This window comes from Pezoporus occidentalis, unplaced genomic scaffold, assembly GCF_034315485.1.
Source record: "Pezoporus occidentalis ecotype Australia unplaced genomic scaffold, CSIRO_AGI_Poc_V1 ctg164, whole genome shotgun sequence".
NCBI classification, from domain to species: domain Eukaryota; kingdom Metazoa; phylum Chordata; class Aves; order Psittaciformes; family Psittacidae; genus Pezoporus; species Pezoporus occidentalis.
Window position 1 is genome coordinate 1,878,086 of NW_026913466.1, and position 22,248 is coordinate 1,900,333.

Sequence of the window (22,248 nt, forward strand, 5' to 3'; positions counted from 1 at the left end):
TGGATGTGGGGATTTCGTTTTAGCGCCTTACAGGCTTTTAAAACGAGGGGAAACACGATTACAGCTTAAGTTGGGCATCGACTGGCAGGGAGGCTTTGTGGAAACCGGGTCTCACGCCAGCAGCAGGCGCCTCAGGGGTAAGAGGCCTGGCGCGGCCTCCACGCTACCTCAGGTTTCGGCAGAGAGCTTTAGCGTCCCCAGCTGCCCCACACGAGCCTCGCTGAACTACGGCCTGCCGAGATAGAGTGAAAGACAAACGTACATGTAAAGAGCTAGTGCCCAGTCCTGTAACATGGCGGGGCTGGAGGCCCGGGGGAGGCTTCCGAAAGTATTGTCATCTAAAGGGTGCACAGTGCAAACAGTCCCAAGTGCTTTTAGGAATGTTTTTCTGAAATCACTTATTCATTATGCTGCTCTCCCTGTTAGTTCTTACACAGGAAGCCCTCTCAGATACAGATTCTTTAAAGCTATTTTGGTATCTGATTGCCATCTTTAGTTCAGTGGTAGTGGTAACCTATATACATCTTGTAGAATTTTGAGGTTTAATCAAATCTTTTAATAGATCTGTGTGCCTTAAACATTTCACCTCTTTAAGTGGCAGGTAATATTTGTTATCTTTCTTTTCCCAAGCTTTTCAGGAGGTAGAACCTGAGATTTCACTGCAAAGCCACGAAACCCTTGGAAAAAATGGCAGAAACCAGTGGGCAGGAACAGTCAAGATGGAGAACAACAGTTATTATGAGTACAGCTCTCCAGGTACAGTGCTGCTTCTCAAGAGCAGCATCTGATTCACAAAGAAGTGCTGAAAGAAGCGTTTTCTGTATTCTAGATGTGAAAATCTTGTATGCAACGTGAATCAGTCTAGTTTTTTGAGGATAAAGCAGTGATATTAGCCTGACGTTGCTTCTACTGTAGTGCTGGTTCTTTTCTCTGTGTGTGTTGATTTTTCTCATCGCTACTTTAGGATTGTCTCCCTGACTCATCATTTCTGCACTGCACTGATGCTGCTTTCAGTTAGCACTGTAGATAGTTCCTATCAGGAATGTTTTTATTTCTCTGAATTTCTCCCTAGACATTTTATTTTCTACTACACACTATCAACATTGAGGTAAACTATTAAGAAGTGTGCAGTTCAGTTTAAAATAGAGTTACAGCTAGTGATGTGTATTTGTATCTGCTAACATCAGAAGCCAAGACTGTGTTCCCCAGTAAAGTGAAAGGGTATGTCAAGGAGCTAGTAATTAGTTTCTGCTGCTAAGGCCAATTTCATGTCAGCTGGCTGGAATTTAGAGGCATGAGGGCTTTAATTCACCAGGAAGGATACCTTCTGGTTGGTTGACAAGGTTATCATCTCATCTCTGCTGTATAAATGAGTGAATGGTGCTGAAGTAATTCCTGAATCTCCTCAGTTTAAAGCCTGTCCTTATTTGCCTGCTTGTCTCAGAATGGCAGCCTGTAAACTATTCCAGAGTGGGAACTGCTTCAAGAGCAGCTTAATCCATAATACAGTGACAGGTATTGGAGGGCAGTGATCTCATCAGATATACCAGCATAACTCATTCCTGAGAGCCCCAGCTCTAGTCGAAACTACAGCTGTCAGTAAGGTCTCCCTGTGAGCAAAGATGTGGAAACAGCTGCATGTGGGGGCTGGAATGTATCAAAGCTAGCAATTAAGAGCGACCATGGGAAGGAGGAACTATAGTAGGCAATTAAGAGTGACCTGTCCCTGACTGGTACTTGGAAGATGTTGGAACTGGCAAGGAACAAGGACAGCGGAACTGGAAAGAGGATGTCAATAAGAAAATCAGATGGACCTTTCACCTGATGTAACCGCAAGGCAAACACAGATGTGCTTGGCTAATTGCTTGGAAGCATATAAATATCGTGTCATCTTTTCAATAAACGATCCAGCTTGCACTCTACCTCTGGGTCCGTGCCTCCATCCTCACAGCTGAATACAAATCTAAGATGGCTTTTTGTTTACAAAGTAGTGCTTTCTACCAGTTTTGGTTATGAGCTTTCTCTTTTCCCTGTGCAGCTATACTTCTCTTATAGCTGTTACTTGTGCATTATTCACTGTCAACAGTGGCTTAGAAGCAGAGAGTTTTTCCAAAATTGTAATTATAGCTCATAAGCAGCTGTCATTGTGTGTTCCCTTCCCAGACCAATTGAAAGCACAACATTTCTGGTTACTGTCTCCTTTGGTTCACCTGCTATCCTGACTTTATTTTGTACTCTACCACTAAACCATGACACTTCCCTACATAGGCAGGTTGCCTGTGTTTTAACTGGGTAGGTTAAAGAACATGCTATTAGCTAAAAAAGGATTAAATGATTTAACCTTTCAAATGTGTTTGAGCAGCTTCTCTAGAACATACTGCAGAAATGGTTTCTGCAGGCTGTAAAATATATTCAAGCCCACTCCATTCTGTAGATGATTATGTCACATAGTGCAATGTTTCAGTTTGCCTATCAAAAGGCTTTAAAGAAAATCATGTCCCATACAGATTTGCTGAACTATCTTCCAAATGAAATGCTGACATCTGTGGAAATAATGCAGGCTAATTAACTGAAGTCATGGAAACACACTACTGCATGTTCTTCACTGCTGCAAATCCTCCTTTAGCACATCTCACAAAAATAGACTGTAAAATGTTTCAGCTTCTTTATGTATTATGCGAGAGTTTCCTGAGGCAAACCGAATGTGTGCATCCAAAATTGCCTTTCAGTGTTTGATAACCTCCAATGCAAATAATTCAGAATTTCATTAACTGAACCAGTTTAATTAACATTTTACTGCCCTTTTATTGCTAGTGGAATGAAAAATATTTTTTAAACCACAGTGCTCAAGTTCTATCTCTAATGGTTCAGACAGGGCTTTAAGAATATTTCTACCAAGCTTGTTGGCTGAAAACGTATTTTAAAAACAACCTTTTGAAATCTATTTAGAATCATGAAATTTCTACAGTTCTACAGAGGCAACAGCACCGCATTCGATACTCAGATTCCGTGGAACCTGGATCTGTGATTTTTTCTCTTTCTGGTACAGTACTTCGAGTTTATGCTTTTAAACTCATTAACTCCAATGACATGCAAGATCAGGCACTGCTGTAGGCTACACCGAACTGAATAAAAACTGCCTTATTGGAATGTCGTGCCAGTAGTGGAAGGAGCTGTGATATGATTAGATGTAAATCACGGGAGGGGGCAGAGAACTTTGGGGATGAAACATTTTGTACTTTTTTTGGACATTTTGTAGAACATTACATCACTTCATTGGATTTGGTGATCATCGGCTGAGCTGTTCAGTACATTCTTGTTATAATTGAGCAAGCACATTGAGTGCCACTAACATATAAGATAGCTGTCAGGATCTTTCGTATTCCTGCCTGTAAACACAAGAGTGAATCAAGATACTAAGCTTTCATCCTCCAAGTTGAGTCTGCAAACCTGGTGGTAGCAGTGGAGTTAGGGAAAAGATACTTTGAGCAGTTTTGATTAGGAAATTGCTGAAATTGCAAACATGAAATACCTAGCCTTCCCTTTTAGAGCAGAAGATGCTTTAAACAGGTAGACAAGATCCTTTATCCTCCTGAATTATAAGGACTAAGAAGGCACACATTGGCTTAGACTTCTGTAGCCTCAATTGTTAAGCCTCCTAAACTTCAGCCTTTTTAATTTTTCATTTCAGAATAATTTACTTGACAGGGTTATAGTTTATTTTTTCATGATAGACAGTTTAGGTGACTTTCAAGATGTTTATCTCATTTAGAAATAGGACTTGCTGAGCTACTCAATCAGTCTTTGCATTTGCCCTAAATTCATTCTATTGTGGCAGTTACTTTCAAAGGCATTCAGAGTTTGTACTTCGAATGTATTGAACAGTTGGGGATTCTTTGATGTTTTGGTAGGAAATAACCTCTGAATTACTTGTAGTTTTATCTTCGAATTACTAGTCATCACTGGCCAAATCTCATGACTGCATTTCAGTGTCAAGGTGCACAAATTCACCTGTGTGCTTTGTTCCATTGCCTTTTAAACTACTGTTTGAGTAAGAATTCTGCTTCCTGGTTTGTGATGAGAACCTTATACTGCTGCCGTGACATGTACATTTACATCAGTTTCTTCAATAGGTGTTGCATTTATGCTGTCAGACACTCAAGACCTGCTTATGACAGGGGAAGAAGAGTTTTCCCAACGAATTCAGAAGTTCATGAGCATTCACCGGAACAGCTTTCTGGTTTTGTCAGCTGCTCTTCATGGCCCAGAAGAATGGAATGTTATGTTGAAGATTCAGAAAAGGTATGATTTCAACATCAAACCAAGCTTTTTCTTACTAGGAAGAAATGAAGTAGCAGTCCTAGATTCAGGAAGATTGTTTTAGGAATTATTTTCAAAATTATTATTTTTATTTTGCTAATGCACTGTATATGTTTAATAATGGCAAATGAAAAGAATGCTAAGTGAATCAATCTGACATGTCATAGGTAACAGAAGGGGATGTTCCTCAAAACACAGCCCTAAAGTGATTGAAAGGGATGTTATTTGCTATGTAATAGAATTCTTTCTAAGGTTTTCTATTGAACTGAAAAATTAGGCAATTTTCTTGGCTCTGGCATCATCTTTTCGTAGTCATTTTCAAAATGGAACAGGTGAGGTTCCTACCTGAGGATTTATTGTAAAGTACAGATTCTTCACCAGCTTTTAAAATCTGTTTACTTGGAACAGTGTCTCTTATACAGTCCTGGAACAACTGAAATAATTGGTGTTATTTTAAAGCAAAAGTACAAACCTGGTTTATTTAAAATGGTATCTATGATTTCTGATGAAGCCTGAAAACATGCATGTTTCAGTATATACATTGCTGACAACACTTACCCAATTGTGCTCCATACTCGTTGTCAAAACTGTTTCCTGGTAGGTATAGTACTCCTAACTGCAGTTGATTTTCACTCTTGACATCAAAGAAATGACTATTCTAATGGCTTCTTTGATCTTTACCTCCTTGAAGCTAGCACCAGTTCCATTAAATCCTGGGCACGCTGCCAGATGCTGATGAGCAGCACAGTGTGCAGGATGAAATGCAGGAAATCTATTACCCACTTGTGAAAATTCCATACATTTTCATGAGAGCTCTCAAAAGCTCTGCCACCATTCAGCAAGAACATGTTATTCAGCTGATGGCAATGTTAATTCTCAATCTCCTTGTCGTTGTGTACGCAGATTTTGTGCATGTGTCGATTAATAACAACTGTGGTGCTCTGAAGCCATATTCCAGTTGGCAAGTCAGTCATTTTATTAAAATAACACTTTTGCCATAGCAGGCCATAACCAAATTGATGTTGACTAGGCACGAGTATACTATGATGCAGGTACTTTTTTACTACCTGGCAGCTTGGAGTTCTGCTATTGTATGTAAATCACTGACCGAGCTTTTGCATTGCTGGGGTTCAAACCTGTGCCATGTTCTCTTGAACCACAAGTCACCTGTTGGATTTGTTAAAAACAAAGTCCCTGGTATTCCTGAATTATTGTTTCTTTCTGCTTATCTATGGTTTTGTTGCAGCTGGGAAGGGATTTTTTATTATTAACGAGAACATTATGGGATTGTTGCTCAACAACATGAACACTTGATGCGGATTCTGCATATCATGGGGGAAGTGGGAAAAAAGCTATTTTTATCATTACAGCTCCAATGAGCATCCCACTAGAAGCCTCAGTAAATCTGGATGTTAAATTTTAAACACCTTGGAGCAAAGACCAGCCATGTGTTCTAACAGACAGTAGTCTGCCTGGTGATCAGATTAATAAAACTCAGACTAAATTTAGACCCACTGTTACTGGAAGCAAAACTACTGATAGAAATGGATTTTCATGGCTCTAGGGAAGTACACATCACTGTTTTCCTTGTTCTGCTTTGTTCATTCATACTTTGTTTAGCCTATTGCTATTACTAGCAAAGCTGCATGTATTTATTTCTCTAATCCCTAAATGTAAATCAAACCCCAGTTTCTGCATGAGATTGTAATAGGACTCAACAGTGACCCAAGTACCTCCTCTTAGGGAAGGACACTGCTTGTAACATTTATTTTTGCTAATTAGAAGAATGGGCAGCCAAGTTCAGCCCAGCTATCTACCCAGCACGGGTCCTAATGTGATTGAGTCCAAATCATCAAGCAGACTGAGGGGTAGAGCAGGTGGCAGTCACAAGGGGAGAAGACAGGGGAATACAACTGAGCAGCTGGGCACTTCCTTTGGATTGATTTTGTTTATCTAAAATTCCTCCTTTTCTGTGGTTAAGCCCCTCTGATATTTTAGCTCTACACCACCAAACAGCAGCAATGCTCACTTTGGTGTCACTGCTACAACACACTTAAGATACAAGTCTTAAGGAATGACTCTGTGCTTGCCTAAGCTTTGATCTTGCTCTCTCCCCCATGACTGCACTGAATGACAACACATGCTAGGATTTTAAATCTGCAGATTTCATCCTCAAGAATGAATGCATATGAATAATGTTATTTATAGAACGAATTTTGGGTTAATTTTTTTGAATGAGCAAGTCCTTACAATAAATTCTTACCGGAATTATCCCATTATCTTAATCACAGCTGACGTGTAGGTTGCTATAATTAGATACTACACTAAAAAGATTTAGTTCAGATACTTCAAATGATGTATTTTTAGCACAGTTGTTTTTAGATACTTTCCTGTGTTTTTCCAAAGCCATTAAAAAAACCCTGAATATTTTTTCCTGGCACTGAAAATGGACAGTCTTCAATACAGCAGGAGAGGGGCCAGCTCTCTCTGAATGTACACATGCTTAAGAAGCACTGACATATTACAACCCTAGAAGAAATAAGCCCTTCCAGATCCCACCTAAACAAGTGGTACAAAAATGGGACAGATGGCTATACAAACCACAGGAACTCTACAGTGGCCTTTAATGATAAAGGCAATGTTCATTGTACTTGTGAAGGCACAGCAAGAAGTTGTTTCCATTGTGTGGGAATGCTTTTTTAGTTTTGTGGCATAATAAATTAAATGTGCTTCTAAAAGTAACCTTAATTTATTTTGATGTTTAGATTCCTGGGCAGTAATTTACGTGTAATACCAGTTCATAACAGTGCTGAAACTGTTAAGTTAATGCTAACTATAGCTAAGGTAAGTCTGGCTGCATATTCTCAAAACTATTAGTTCTTCAGAATTATATTAGCCAGGAACAGCCAAGAACTATAAAAATACTTATTTTTCCCTAAATGGAGCTTTTTGGGTCATATTGACCACAGTTCATTAAATACATGGAGGCAGGACCACCACTATGATACTTTAACAATAAAGACTCAGCTAAAGGCAATTTAAAAAGCTCTAAATAGCACCTATGAAGACAAATTAGATATTTAAGAGCTAATTTGGCTTTTACTTACCACTGTTAAGTTAGGATGTCTTCATTTATTAGTACAGAACCAGCGTGAGATCTAAATATGCAATGACTTGAAGTAAAAATGACAATCTGAAGGCTAGTTACCTGTGGACTTTGATGATGCACATACTATTATATTATTCCTACAGCTTAATGAGTGTAATTTGTCTGTGTATCTGCAACATAGCCTATATGCACAACACACAATTAAACCTATTTACTGAACATCTTTAAAGAACATGAAGATTTCAATTTAGATACTCACTGTAACCAGTCCTAGCAGCATCCCCTGTACTAAAAATAAAAAGAGCAGGCTGAAAGACATGCTAGGAATCAACTATGAATTTACATTTTATCCTTTCCTGAAGTGGGCATCTCAAAATAAGCAGCATTAACCTATTCAGAGTATTAATAATTTTAAAAGTGTGTAAACTACATCTCACTAAATGGCAAAAGTTATTAAATACTTATTACAACATTGAACACTGTACTTAAACTTTTAAAGGTATCTACTGATGTCTGGCCCACTCTTAATACATCATTAACCTAAAAGCCTTTAAGATTACTGTTGATCCTATAAACTTGAATTTGCTTTTCTACTTGTCAGGATGTTTACACCAAACTCCCATAGGAGACCCCCATGAAAAGTGATAATAGCACATACCACAAATCTATTGGTTGCTGTTACATTATTTCTTAACCAGTGCAGTGCAGAGCTAGTTTAATGAGCTCATCTTTTGTCAGAGAATCCCTAACTGGTATAGGGCCTAAAAATGAACTTTTGGCCTTGGTATTGGCCAGGAGAGCAATGCCATCCAGCTAATCCTGAGCTACCTACCCAACTCCTGTTGAAATACTATCCAGATAATTAGATGCAGTGCTGACAGGACTGGTTATGTTAAGACTGGTCTTGCACCTGAGGGGATACATCACAATCACCTCTGTGTACATCATTCCTGAATATCCATTTCAGAAAACAGGCTTCACATTTCAGTGCCGAATAATTTTACATCTGTTCTATTTGAAAAATAAGATGTTGAATATTCTATTACATAAGAGTTACTGTGTCCTACTAATAATATTATTCTTTTCTCCAAGATAACTTCCAAGCCACAAGCAAATGATATTCGTTACAAAATGGCAACGACAAAAGCCCAAATCATTGAAAAAAGTCCAGTTTGGAAGATGCTTCAGGAGTACCAGCTGCAGTGGAATTGATTTAGCATTTGGGGGTTTTATTCATAAATAGTGGCTACATTTTACACAAAATATAGAATGTTCTTAAAAATATAGTGACATTTCAGAAGACTGTATATACAACTTACACAGTTGGAATGAAAAATTATATTAAATAACTATACAGTGAAAAATAGCATACTTTATACCAAATGTGCATTGTATGGGAAAAAAAAAAAAGTGGTTTAACTGTACTATAAAAAAGCCATCCTTATTTTTAACTTGATTCTGAACTTAGGAGCTCATCTGCTTAGAATAATTTTCCAAAATGCTTAATCTATCTCAAGGACAAATTTGTCATGAAAGATAAGGATAATCAATACTAAAGAGGTTTCCCACATATAACACTTATATGTATGAAACCTTATGCAATGTGTTTTTGTAAACACAAGTGTTACCTGGTTTGCTACTAAGTTTTAACATCTCATTTGGCTCAAAGTTGATTTGTTTTTCTTTAAACCTGGTTTTCCTCACCATAATGTTTCTACTGTTACCTATGTGAATCTTAGAGTCCTGGTTTATTATTGACGTATAAGCTTCTATATTTACAAAGTGTTAATAAAAATACCTTGTGCTTAAACAGTGCTTTTTAATTAATGCTTCTCCAGTCACTTCATAAAAACCTTTGTAATTCACAACACCATTCAGCAACTATTATCTAACAAATTCTGAAAATGAACAGAAAAATAAATGCACAACCATTATCTCCTTGCCATGACAAAAGAACAAAAAAAAAAAAAAACAACACCTCAGTTTTCATTTCTAAACTTCAGAAAAAGCATCAGTTTCTGACAAGGAGTATTTGAGAAAATAGGCCATCTCTGTGAAACCCATATAACAATAGCAAAGTAAAATAAAAAAAATGAAGACTTATGAAGAGCAGCATTTGCAGTTCTTCCAGAGGCCACTCTGAACTGCTGTTCTTTAAAGGCTGGTACCTACTTTTCAGCTAAAGTCTCACAGTCAAAATGATCTTCTAAAGAAGTATATTAATTCAGATACTTCACCTGACCTAACTATTTTCATCCATTACAGCTTTTATTTTCACTTCAATAAGTTCTTCTACTCGAGCCAGAACACTTTCTATTAAATCAAAAGTGAAGAGAGCGGAGTGTAAAACCTGAAATGACAAAAGAGATTATTTTTATTAGAATAATTTCTTTCTCACTGTATCTGTATGTTTGTCTCCAGATGCAAAAAAAAAACCTTCACTACTTTTGAATGACTTCAAAGGAAATGCAAACTCACCTGAAGCTGCATGTCAGTAGTCATGGCAGGCATCTTTTCCCCACTAACAGTTACAGAACAAACTGTGTTAGGACTCTGCACCTCTGTAGAAGAGAACAGGCAACCAGAGCTCAGGCTGCTGTTTCACATAACTTTTAGAATGGAAATAATGTTTAATATATTAGCAATTCTAGTAATTGTTAAAACCCACAAACTTAGGGATTGACTGAACAGAGGACAGAAGGTGCTGAACCTTAAGAGGAAGACAGTTTGAGCTGGATGCTATCTCTATGCTTGCCATAACATACATTACTAAACAGGCAGTATCTGCAACTCAATTATATATAGCAAAAATGTTTTTTTAAGGGAAAAAGAACTCTTAAATCTGGTCAATTTTTGATAAATTCTTAATATTTCAACATCCAGAGAGATAGTGGAAGGTTCTTTAGCTTGACTTAATGAATCCAGACATGAAATACTTATTAACAAAAGGCTGTGGGCTTCTCTGTTTCAGGCAGATTACTTGCAGCAAGCAAAACTACAAGGACAAAGCTGAAAACTAAAGGGAAAACCTCTTACATTCAGACCACATATTTGAAATTCAACATAATGCTTACAAAGATTATACATTGGGGAAAAAGGCTAAACCAATTACTGCTACGAGTTAGATGTTCTCTCCCAAACTCAAATCTCTTTATGCTTTGTCAAAGGCTAGATAAACATAAAAGGGACTTAAAGAAAAAGCTTCCTAATTCATTTTAAAGTATTTCCTTTACAAAGATACCCACAGGTTGCCTTTAGAAAAATTCCCCTTCTGTGCCTCATACTTATTTAGTTAACAACAACAGAAGAGGATAAGACTCGGGGCAAAAAGCTTTACTGACATCTTTGGTAGCAAAAGCAAGAAGTTCCTTGGGCTGTCTTAGTTATATTGGAGATCACAAAGGAAGAGAGGATCTGACATACACAGAGACTGCCTAAAGCAGCTACAGCTCCTACGTCCTGTGGAATGTGTCTGTTTAACCCTGAACAGAACCTGACTCTGTGTGTCAGATTTTAAATATATATATAAATATGTGTGTGTATATATATATATATATTAAAAAAATCCCTGTGTAATTCTTCAGGCTTTAAGAGAGCACCTATTTGCTGTGTGAATTACTTCTTTTCTTGTTCACCTCCCCATACCTGCTATGAAACTTAAGGGCTATATTTTCGGAGACACCTAGATGTCAAACCTTAAAAATCAAAAGTATAAATGCAGAACAAGCTTTGAAGGTCCTTATGCAACATTTCTGTCAGGTTTCCATATGTGATGAGAGAGAAGTTCTGATTTTTCTGACCAATTATGGAAATTATTAGTATTAAGTGTAGCAACTACTGAAACATTTGAAATTTTGAATACTGTCAACAGTGGTATAAAACATGATCTATACAGCACTCACCAATTCTTTTTTTCCAAGGGACTTCCACAGTTTGTAAATACAAAGCTAAGACAAAAAAGAAACCAACTAACCTTTTTTGTTCTCTTTCTTATTCTTTATTTCTGCTTCATAGTGTGCTTTTGACATATTGAGTCCTACATGCAGTGGCTTTAAAAAATTTTGCTCAACCCTGGGAATCATGGTCCATACTCCAGTCTATCCAAACAGAGCAGAGAAGGTTATGAATTAGTTTTATGGAAGCATTGCAGTACTGAGTTTTTTAGCACAAGGCTTTAGACGAGTCTTTGTAACACACACTTCTGTGCTGGGAATAAAAAAATGGAGAAAAAAGAATGTAGACTCATGCATTTAAGCATGAAGAGAATCATGATGGGTATTTAAGCTTCTCTCACATGATCTGTTGAAAATTAGAGGATAAAGCAGTCAAAAAACACATGGGGGGTGAAACTTGGTACGTAGGCTGGTAACTAAAGCAGTGGAAACACGTTTCTAACTTGGTCTTGTAAGCAAAACTGAAAGGATCTGGAGAGGTTGGAGGGGAGCTATTAGCCACTTTCTTAGGCTAGAATCTCTACAGGGAGTAAACAGCAGTTGTAGATTCCTCTAAGATAATTCAGCAGAAAAATACAATAAATTCTTAAATTCATGTTCCTGAATTAACACTGTATTGTGATGCCAAGTGAAAGCTCTGATAAATGTCAAGCTCCCCAAATACGTAATGGTATTATCTATCTTGCAATTTAAAAAGCCTTATAGGAATGTTCCTGGATATGCTACTACCCCATATCCTTAGGCACAGAAACCAGTGCAACCATGAACTTCTCCCCGGTTTGGCATGGGTGAACAGAGGGGTTTACAATAATGGCATTCAGAAGCAAGAAATACCAGGAAAAGATGCTTAAAAGCAATGCTGTTCAAGGTTACACAGCAGAAGAGGAACAATTCTCTGCCTTGGCACCTTATAAGCTTGTAGTTACAAAACTGCAAGAAGGAAACAAGTACAAAGCAGTCTTTGTGTCTCTAGATACAGGAGCCATTTATATGGATCCTTTCTTCAGGCAGTATCCTCAAAGGGCAGAGTAAGGTCAATAAAAATAAGAATTACTACATAGTATTGTTGATTACAGTGGAAAATTCACTACATTTTAATGCTAAACAACACAAAGTTAGCTGGTCAAACAAGGAAACTGGTAATAACTTCCACCAGAATGGGGCTAAGAATAAAGAAGTAACTCTGAAGAAAAACATTGATTTTTACTTTATTAATGGAAGTACTTGTTACCCAGCAATCAAAAACATCTGAACTGACAGAAAAGGAGGCACTTTCTTCCTGCCCCACTTGCACTATATGAAGGGAGACAGGGAGGAAGTCAAAAAGAACTGGCTGCGTTTAAATGTAAGGGAAAACTTAAGAAGAGGTGATGCCCTTTTCTCCTCAAACTGTAGGGACATTCTATGTCAGGCACTGTTACAGCAACTGTGTGCAACAATATTTGAGATTTTAATAATAATAAAAGAGGAATTCTCTCTTTTCTGACAAAGCTATGCATTTACATGAAACAGATGGACTATACTGAGCACTTAAATAGTGATCACTCCTTAAATATGATGAACAGATATAGTCTATCAATAATAAGTATATAAATAGTAAATTAGAAACGCACCAACTGGTATTAATTTTCGCCACAGTTTTGGTTATCAGTGCAAGCTGTATTATTATTATTATTCTACTTAGACTAATGTCATTAGGCACTTAAACTTGTGTTCATGGATCTCAAAGTGCTCTAAAAGCAGACTATAAATTATTTTCTGTATGTTAGAAAACAGAAAATGATCTGCTGAAATCCATTACTCCAAATCATAAAGAAAGTCAAGGAACTGGGGGAGAACAACAAAACACCTTAGGATACTTAACTGTTGGTTAGGATATTAATCTGACCGTGATTTTGCTTATTCAAGTCGAGAAAGGTTTTACTGTACTTTAAAACTGAAAAGCAATTTTTCTTTAAACTGTCACTAATTGAAACAACTATTTTAATGCAAAAAAATCAAAACATGAGTACTAAGGAGCTAGGTGATAACTGTTGACTACATGATGTACTAGATTAAAAGCTCCTGAATCACATAAATTAGAGGAATGGTGGAACACAATGATTTGAAAGAGTCAACAGAAGCTGCATTTAAGATTAGAAGTAGCAGCCACTGAATGGTAGAATGTAACCAGAAAACCAAACACAATTCCACTGGCTCTTCAATGCTGTAGCGACACAATCCCAAGTAAGTGCATTTATAAATCAGATGCTAGAACATGGAATCCATGTATCGACCCAGTTGTGAAATTAAAACAAGTTTCCCCTTGAGTGTCCAGGAACACATTTCCATCAACTGCAGTTGGACAGGACTGACTGTACACAAAGCCAGCAGATCCATCACAGTGTATTACATTGAGTAGCCATAGAGCAGCTGAATAACAAATACACTTTGCACTGATCTAACAAATGTTGCTGACTGCTCCAGACAGCAGAGAGCTAAACAAAAGAGAGAAGAAAGAGGTGGGGATTACAACTAAAGCTATAAAATCCTGCTTTAAACTGAGGTAGCACAATGTTATATGGGAAAAATACATAAGGGCAATTTCAATTTTTTAAATATACTGCAAAGTTTAAATCTGCAGAGTACTCCTGAAATATCTACATTCAAACGTCCATATACTGAAGTGAAGGTAAAAAGCTATACCTATAATACACACATAAATTGCAGTGGTGCGCAGTTTGGGCTGGCAAGTTACCTCTGTCCATAAAACATTCTAAGCTGTTTCCAGTAAAGCAACCTAACAGAAACGTGGACAGGTTTGGCCATTCCTTTTGCTACTTCAGCAGATGGACCTCACAGATAAGATTTTTTTTTTAATGCTAATACCTTGAGAAGCTTTTAACATGTACCTAGCATGCACCCACACAGTCACTGTAAATACAGAGTATGGTTTTCTACAGCTAAAACCTATTTAAATATGTTTTCTGAGAAATCATAATAGTAACAACCTTTAGCATAGTGCACACAAAACAAAATTTGCCTAAAGATGAATAAAATGGATCTCTTGAACTGTAAAGGTTTGTATTATTATTACAAAGAAATCCAGCCGGAAGCTTGAAGAATACCAATGAATAAACAAGCAGAGTAACAAATACTGGGAATACGTGATAGAGATGGTGATTTTATAGTGACATACTATGAAATTATGGACACAGATGATGGCTCATCAGGCAGAGTAAAAGGATTAGCTTGCTTATAGTAACAGTTAAGTATGAATGCAATCAAGTTTTCTCAGAATAAAGAAACACATCAAGTATCTTCTAATGTAGTTAATAAAAGCATCCCTTCTGGATTACTGATCAAAGAAAAATGCAAAAGCTTGGGTTTTAATCAAGGGTAACAGTGTTCACATGAATGCAGCTCTCAGCCTTCAGCTAATCAATCATTTTCAGATCAGTTATCACTCACCTGATTATCACTTTCACAATCTTTAATGACTAAGTATCTCAGTAGATTTAGTGACGCCATAATCCTGTAAATTAAAAAATGTACTGTTTATCATTCAGAGCAGATTTGTATTACAGGGATAGTAATTAAAATTGTCCATTAGCCAGACGTCCTAAAAACACCCATTTGTACAAAATACAGCCACCCATCTGTTGAGCCATACAGCTTAGTCTCAAGCACTGGTGTGCAGTAACATCCATGTTACAACAGTTGGCACTTCGCAAGTAAAATTAAAACTGTCAGCAGGTTGGCAAAGGCTGGTGACTGTGGGGGAAAGAGTTCTCTGAAGAGACAGAACCTTATGACAAAATTTGTAACATGCATTTCTAGTGATCCAATTCAACTGAAACTAATGTGACAGTCTTCTTATAGTCTTGAATTCCCAGTGCTTTTTGAATATGCTTTTTTGCTTTTATTTTACCAAACTTCTTAGCAGAAACTATTTATTGCTTCATTCAGATAAGCAATTACACATCATACATCTGGATTTGAAGTAGTTATGTGTCCATCTGGACACTATCACAACCTATTGATTTACAAGCACAACCCTTACTCATGATATAGGAAAAGACTTGTCCTCTATATGAGATTTTCAGAGACCTTTCAGTTATATTTTATATTACTCAATGCAAGTATTTGCTATTCAGGTGGCTCTGTGTTCCAATTCATGGGATAGTGGATTCCCAGCAGCCACCTGTGGGTGGCAACACAAAATGTTGTGTGCTACAAGTTGTATCTGGTAACTGTTATTCCCCTGTATCATGTAAGACAAACCGCAATTCTTCTGGTCCTCCAATTGCTGACAAACCAAATATTCCTAAAGAAATAATGCTCGACCAATTAGTGCTGGCATTTGACACCTGAGGCCTCATGTCCTCAGGGAATGGAGGAGGAATTTCTTTCTTATGAAGATCAGTCTACAGCATTGTGACATTATTCTATACAGTTAGTTGAAAGGATGTTCAAAGTAAGTGATCACTTCTACTTCTAGTTCCAAAAAGTTAAAATACACTGATGTTGTTACCTAATTACGTGACACTGTACCTCCCACTGTAGTCAGGTGGTTTGAAGTCTTTTTAAATGATTAAAAAAAGGAGAAAAGCCTCTAACTGCAAGTAAAACTCACCTATCAGAGTGTTGCAGAAGATCTGTCTCAGCACCTTCTGGAAGCAAAAACACTAAATCTAGAAGGGAGATCAAGTGATGTCCTGTAAACCAAGTGTTGTCACATGCCTTCTGAAAGGAAACCAACCCCAATATGACAAGTTTAGCTGAGTTCAAAATTTAATTCTTAAAGGTATCTTACATAATTTAATAATAATCTTGTGAAACCAGAACAGTGTTGGGGAAGAATGAAACACTGGAAGCAGTAGTCTAATCACTACAGGTGATGAAAGTACACAAACTGATTTTTTCATAACCCTCCCTACTTTGTCTCTCTATGCCAAGCTGTTCCTTTCAATTCTCCACCTTTTCAGTATTCCACCATCAATATAGTTAGTATTTGTTTTCATAAGCTTAGCAAATGGTAGTAGGCACTCTACTCATTTTATTTCTGTTGAGGTATGGAACAGAGACTAATTTCCATACCTCAATATTCATTTCACAATGGTGACAATTTTTTATCTATTTATTTTTAAGATAATCAGGTGGTTTAAGTCTGCTTTGTGTACTTTTAAACCCAGAAATGGATTGGAAGAAAAACAGAGTAGATAATGAGACAAGAACAGTTAAGTCAGATCAGATGAGAGACCTGGAAAGATTAAGACTACCTGGGCACAAAAACTAAGATGAAATAAATGGATACCAATAGGAAATTGTTATCATGATGTCTACAGCAGAATTCTTTGCAACAAATCTAGAATATTAAAATTCCTATAATGAAATTATTAAATTGTCTGACAGCCAGGGAGCTCTACACGGAAGAAATGCATTAAGAGAATTCTGAAGCTGCATAGTAAAAAAATTGATTAGTAAGGAAATTTCAGAATATACTTTTACCTATTCAAACTAGGTGCAAGCCCCTTTTGGAAGACTTTACATACTATCATCTTCTTCAGCCCTGCTGATTCAATGTACAGGGCAGACTAGGATCAAATAAATAGTAATTCACTGTTTTCTAACATAATTATGCCAGCATAAAATATGCGCAACTTTAATGTATTGTCCTATTTGACAAAAGCCAGTATCTTCGAGAATCAAATTTGGTTTGGAAAAGGCCCTAAGCAGTTTAAAGGGAGAAAAAAAAGAAAAAGAAAAAAAAAGAAAAAAAAAAGGAGTTAATTTATTTTTAATTCATTTTTCCAACTTCCTGGTATAAATGATTATAAAATATGATATCTAAATGGCTTTGATCTAGCCTAACTGTTTCTGATGAATTGAACATTCATGACGCATGCATAATGTAATGATGTCATCATATAAAACAGGAAAAAATTAGTATTCTGTCTGCATTTGAATTATATTCAAAAAATGAAGAACTGTGAGGGTAAAAAACCCACCAGGGAATTCCCCTTTAGGAAAGGGGAATGTACCTTCAAGCACAGACAAGATAATAACTTCTGAGAAAAATACAATATGATCATGCAATTAAAAAAAACACATTTTTTAAATTATAATGTAAAAATACATACGCAGGATATATGTGCATACATACATAGCATAAGCTATATTCATATTTTTAATTACATCATTTCCTGATCTTATGTTTCTTTCCAAAGCAGATTGTTTTTAATGCATCCCTCAAAGGTTAAGCTGTACACGTTTTCCCAACATAATACTGATAGAATTTTGGGATAGCTCCTTGGTTTTTAGTGGGAGTAGCCTCACCGTTAATGATAAGTGAATCTGATCTTTTATATTTTTAATAACGTATCCCTCCACACCAGCATGGTTGCTTGTCTTCAGGAGACACCTTCAAACACACACACACAGGAGAAAGAAAAAAGATAGATATTATCTCTTCAAAGCTGCCTGTATAGTTAGCTCAAAACTTAAGATGACATTATGGCCTTACTCACTAAGTAGGAGTTTTACCACAGAAAACTGACTATGTGATCTTTACATGCTAGCTTACATAAGACAGCTGATTTTATGGGAGGCAACTGAAATTCATTGTTTATCCAAAAAAATTAATATAGTAAAATTAATGTGGTTTACCAAACAGACTCTCTCAGAAATCACTGTATCTGTGCAGTTAAGCTGCAATTAAGCTGATACTACACAATGTACTGTACCAATATACTTGGCTGCATACCTGAATAATGTATGTTTTCCCTCTGTGTCAAACTTATTTATGTACAACTGCAAAATATTTAAACTTTTCTTCCTCTGAAGAGAAAAAAAAAAAAGATATTATGAGATTGATGCTAATGAAATAAATTCAGCACTCACTTAACTGATTCTGTAGGTCACATTACATACCAGATGCTCTATGGGACAAAGGGTCATAACTTTCACCAAATCCTGCCGTTAGACCAAGAAAACATAATTTCAAATTAGGTACAGATTATTACATTACATCATACTGTAAAATCTACTCAAGACATTAAAAAAAACAACAAAGAAACAACCACCACCAGAGCCCACAAAACCATGCCCATGAAAAGTTCAGAGAAATTCCCATTAGCTTCAGTGGTTCAAATCCCAGGGCTGATAGACAACAACACTGTTGGGCAAAATAAGAATTTAGTCAAGAGCAGATTGCTAAGGAAGAGGCAGAAAGAAGCAAGCACCATCTTTCAGCTAAAATCAGTGCCCACCTGCTTCAGTGGCCTGTACATACTCTAAAGCATATTTAACTGTTACTAAAACTTCATGCTGTATTGGGTAGAAGAGACAGTCAACTCTGTATTGCAAGGCACTGAAGGTATCAATTTAAAGACACGAGTGTATAAAGATTCAGAAGTACCTCAAATACCTAAAAGACAGCCAAATATTATTTATAATCAAACTTCAATGACTTTTGTACATTGCTTCTTATTACCTGAGGTACATTAATAAAATCTCTGAATTCTAAATACTGATGGAGAAGACTATTATCTTCCATCCTCAATAAACAGCTCTCAAACAGATCCTGCAGGCGGGGATAAAAAAAAAGAAAGCTGGCAACATTTTGCACATATAAGACATTAATTTATATGCTTAATCTTTAATATGCTTAATATGCCATTAACTTCATGGCTAAAACCACTTTCACTATAAATGCTCACTCAGACAGTCAAAGTTTGTAGGAGCTACAAACGATAAACAGAATGAAAACATTTATGCATATGTGTAAAATTCAGTAAATCTGGTTTTGTAAGACTAAAGAATACCTAATAAAGCCCCAAAATTTTTCTGAAACTATTATCTGAATTATCACTTGTACCTTTCTTACAAGGGGAAACTAAAGTTTTACCATTACTTAAACTGGGAAAAGGAAACATTATAATAATGAAAATTTGAAAGAAAACTTACAAGTCCTTTAGATAAAATAGATTCTTCTGTTCTAGGGGAACAAAAAAAGAAGAATCAAACTTAAGTTGTTAATTAAAAAGACACTGTTAATATTTCATCAGCATAAATAAGAAGAAATACCAGAACAGGGATCAAAAAGAACTTGCTCCTCAACAATTTTCATTCTCTTTTCTAAATGTAGTATCTTCATCACTCCTCCCTAAGAATTTTAGGGTAAACTGAGTTGAAAATTAGATTCCTCTCTCTTCAGGGTCAAAAATGATATCCCCCCCCCAATTTAATTCCTCAAAAGCAGCACCTCATATCCCACAGGTATCAAGACACTGATTAACAAAGAAAATGAAACTTTTCCCAGGTGATTCCATCTGCAGAGTTCTGCAAGCCTAAGGAAAACACAGCAGATCCTAAATTAAAAAGACCAGGAAGTTTTCTTAAGTTACCAGGAAACAGTAAGAAGTTGTAACAGGAAACTTCCCTTCCATAGCAGTGCTAGAGACTATTTGGTCAACACTGCTGCTTATGGAAGGTGAAATAATCACAACATACAGAAAAGTCTGGTTTCCCTTAGACAGCCTGACCTTTGATCATGTTGCACATTGTACAAGAATACATCCAAATTAATATTATCACAATAGTCTCCTCTAGTAGTAAACTAATCATTACAGAAGTACAAGTAAATATACACTCTAATTGTTCTGCGTATGTTTGAAAAACCTTAATTTTGCATTTTCAGAATAAAGTTTATAAAAATTATATCATGATACAAGCAGGAAACAACAAATAAATGTTGTAGTCAACTTTTTGTATTTCTTGATAAAAAAAGCCATCTTCTTGTGGAACTCTGCATTTTAAGTCTCACATTTAAAAACCTCCTCTGATGTTATTTGGAACATTCAAAATGTGATTCTATGAATTACTATAAAAGATCACACCCAGTACCTAGAACTCCAAATGCCATAACCTGTACCTTTTCATTAGCACTTCAATATTCGTCATATTGCATTGCAGAAGGTATGATGGACTAAAAGAGAAAAATAAGGTTTATGTTAAACTGTATAAGCCGTATAGATTTGCACATAGTTAATAGATTAGGTTTTTCGGAAATAATATAAAAAAATCTTTATAATATTTATAATTTTGAAATAGACACAAAATAGTCAAATTGCTGTTAATAACCCTTACATGGAAACTGTCTACAAATACACAATCAAAGATTTAATACATGTTAACTCTCAGCAAGTGACTAATCCTCCCAGTTTCTTTAAAAGGACACCTCACCTAAAACTAAACCCTAATAAGAGTAATCTACTGGACTAGAGTATATTCTTACATACACAATATAAGCTACATAAAATATAAATGCATAAAGGCTAGCATAAAACACATACTAGTGAAATACAGTTTTAATTCATAACTATTCACAAATAATAAGTTTTCTTCTGCTCAGAAAGAATCTTGAAAGTACAGACTTACAATACATGAGAAGAACAGTTCTTACCTAAATACCATCGGAAAGCAGTCAATACCAAAATGCTGAACAACCATAAGATACGACAGGCATGCCAAAGAATCAGCAATACTCTTTTGCTCTATGTCTGCAAACTCCTGATTCTCCCATTCTGGATTTTTGCTTTTACGATGTAAAAACACCAATGGTATCAGTTCTTTTATATCCCACAAAATGTCCTAAAAAAGAAAGACAGATTGCCTACAGTAGCCTTTAAAAGACCTGTATACCAATTAAGTTTCAAAGCTGTAACTGTATTTACAGTAAATTCACTTACATAGCATAAATTAATATAAACATTTGGTGAATATTTATGATATATACACATACACTAAAAAGGACCCTCCAGGAATATAACTGCAGGAAAAATAACTACTGTTAGAAGAATGTTACTAAGATAGCAAAGTCAATCACTCAAAAGTTAGCGAAAGACAAAACATAGTCACCCTGCAAACCCCTAGTTTGACTCCCTTATCCACAAAGCTATGAAGAATGGTAGCTTCATCACATCATACCACAGGATCCCTCTGTTTTTCAGATCACAGAATACTCAGTATTTTGTTTTCTACTCACTTATCAATGTGCAAAACAATATTTACCTACTAAACACAAGCCCTTCTTTAAAGTTAAGATCACTCTGTATGGCCTTTTTTTCCAGTGATGTACAACATAATGACACTCAAGTTCTTCACAAATCCTAGTGTGATCCCCCCCCACTCCACATACATTCATGTGGAATAGGTGGTAGTGTATCTCCTGTTGTGCCTATTTTGAAAGAACAGTGAGATCAAGGTTAACTCGCTGTTCTGGGGTTGTCCAAACTGAACATCCAGGATCCCACATTTTGGAAAATCAGGATTACACAAGGTGTCATATAGTCAAAACATGACTTTACCTGCAACTCTCATTGCCCAATTCCACCAACAGCAGAAATGAACTTATTAAGAAAATTAATCAAAGGTAGCATAAAGAACATGGTTTAGAACACAATTAGCATAAAGAATATGGTTTCAGACTGTGCCCAACAGGAGAGGCAGGATAAAAAGCCAGTTTTTCAAAGCAGCCTTCAGCTGTCTTAACTATGAGGTCATCTTCTGGTAATCCTTGCCTCCTTCACTGTACACCCTGAAAGTCCTGCAGTAAATGAAGTAAAGGTCTCAGAGATAAGATTCTCTTTCAGTGCACAAGCTCTGATTGATATCACAGCAGTTCTGTCCTATGCTAAGACATGCTGTGGAAAAAACAGATGTGATCATGATAGAAAACCTAATTATTGTTGAAAAACAACCAAAAGTTTTGCTAACTGCTTAGTGTGCTTCACTTTACAATCTTTACATTTGGCTATAGGATTTTATGTGAAAGAATGCTTAGACTTTTAAACACAAATTGGAGAAGAAACAGTTGCATCCCAT

General features: G+C 36.2%; 2 protein-coding genes across 4 annotated transcripts in view; one reads left to right on the top strand and one right to left on the bottom strand.

The window, feature by feature from the left end:
• CUNH1orf146 (chromosome unknown C1orf146 homolog) lies at positions 1 to 8,651 on the top strand. Of its 2 annotated transcripts, none has more exons than XM_062613210.1 (6): positions 1 to 258; positions 631 to 756; positions 2,950 to 3,043; positions 4,134 to 4,302; positions 7,086 to 7,164; positions 8,522 to 8,651. In XM_062613210.1, exons 2-6 carry the CDS (start codon positions 688 to 690, stop codon positions 8,639 to 8,641), a joined length of 531 nt encoding a protein of 176 aa, XP_062469194.1. In that variant the 5' UTR covers positions 1 to 258; positions 631 to 687; the 3' UTR covers positions 8,642 to 8,651. The 2 variants fall into 2 exon arrangements, with proteins under 2 accessions (XP_062469194.1, XP_062469195.1); XM_062613211.1 differs by having other exon boundaries at positions 1 to 172.
• The window catches only part of GLMN (glomulin, FKBP associated protein), a 21,636-nt gene continuing 8,025 nt past the window's right edge, over positions 8,638 to 22,248 (bottom strand). The window contains exons 8-19 of one of the 2 annotated variants that reach the window (XM_062613200.1): positions 20,828 to 21,015; positions 20,297 to 20,350; positions 19,330 to 19,360; positions 18,857 to 18,946; positions 18,295 to 18,336; positions 18,128 to 18,201; positions 17,701 to 17,785; positions 15,998 to 16,104; positions 14,833 to 14,896; positions 11,403 to 11,526; positions 9,908 to 9,990; positions 8,638 to 9,779 (exon numbers count right to left, since the gene is read on the bottom strand). In XM_062613200.1, the coding sequence (XP_062469184.1) occupies positions 9,672 to 9,779; positions 9,908 to 9,990; positions 11,403 to 11,526; positions 14,833 to 14,896; positions 15,998 to 16,104; positions 17,701 to 17,785; positions 18,128 to 18,201; positions 18,295 to 18,336; positions 18,857 to 18,946; positions 19,330 to 19,360; positions 20,297 to 20,350; positions 20,828 to 21,015 (1,050 nt within the window). In that variant the 3' untranslated portion in view covers positions 8,638 to 9,671. Of the gene's footprint in view, positions 9,780 to 9,907; positions 9,991 to 11,402; positions 11,527 to 14,832; positions 14,897 to 15,997; positions 16,108 to 17,700; positions 17,786 to 18,127; positions 18,202 to 18,294; positions 18,337 to 18,856; positions 18,947 to 19,329; positions 19,361 to 20,296; positions 20,351 to 20,827; positions 21,016 to 22,248 lie in introns of both variants that reach the window. The other variant, XM_062613199.1, reaches the window with a different exon arrangement.

Bases quoted from the DNA above. Each gene is read 5' to 3' on its own strand.
- CUNH1orf146 (XM_062613210.1), top strand. From the start codon at position 688: ATGGCAGAAACCAGTGGGCAGGAACAGTCAAGATGGAGAACAACAGTT. The intron at 757-2,949 runs GTACAGTGCTGC...AAATCTATTTAG, and splicing joins TTATGAGTACAGCTCTCCAG to AATCATGAAATTTCTACAGT. The intron at 4,303-7,085 runs GTATGATTTCAA...TTTGATGTTTAG, and splicing joins ATGTTGAAGATTCAGAAAAG to ATTCCTGGGCAGTAATTTAC.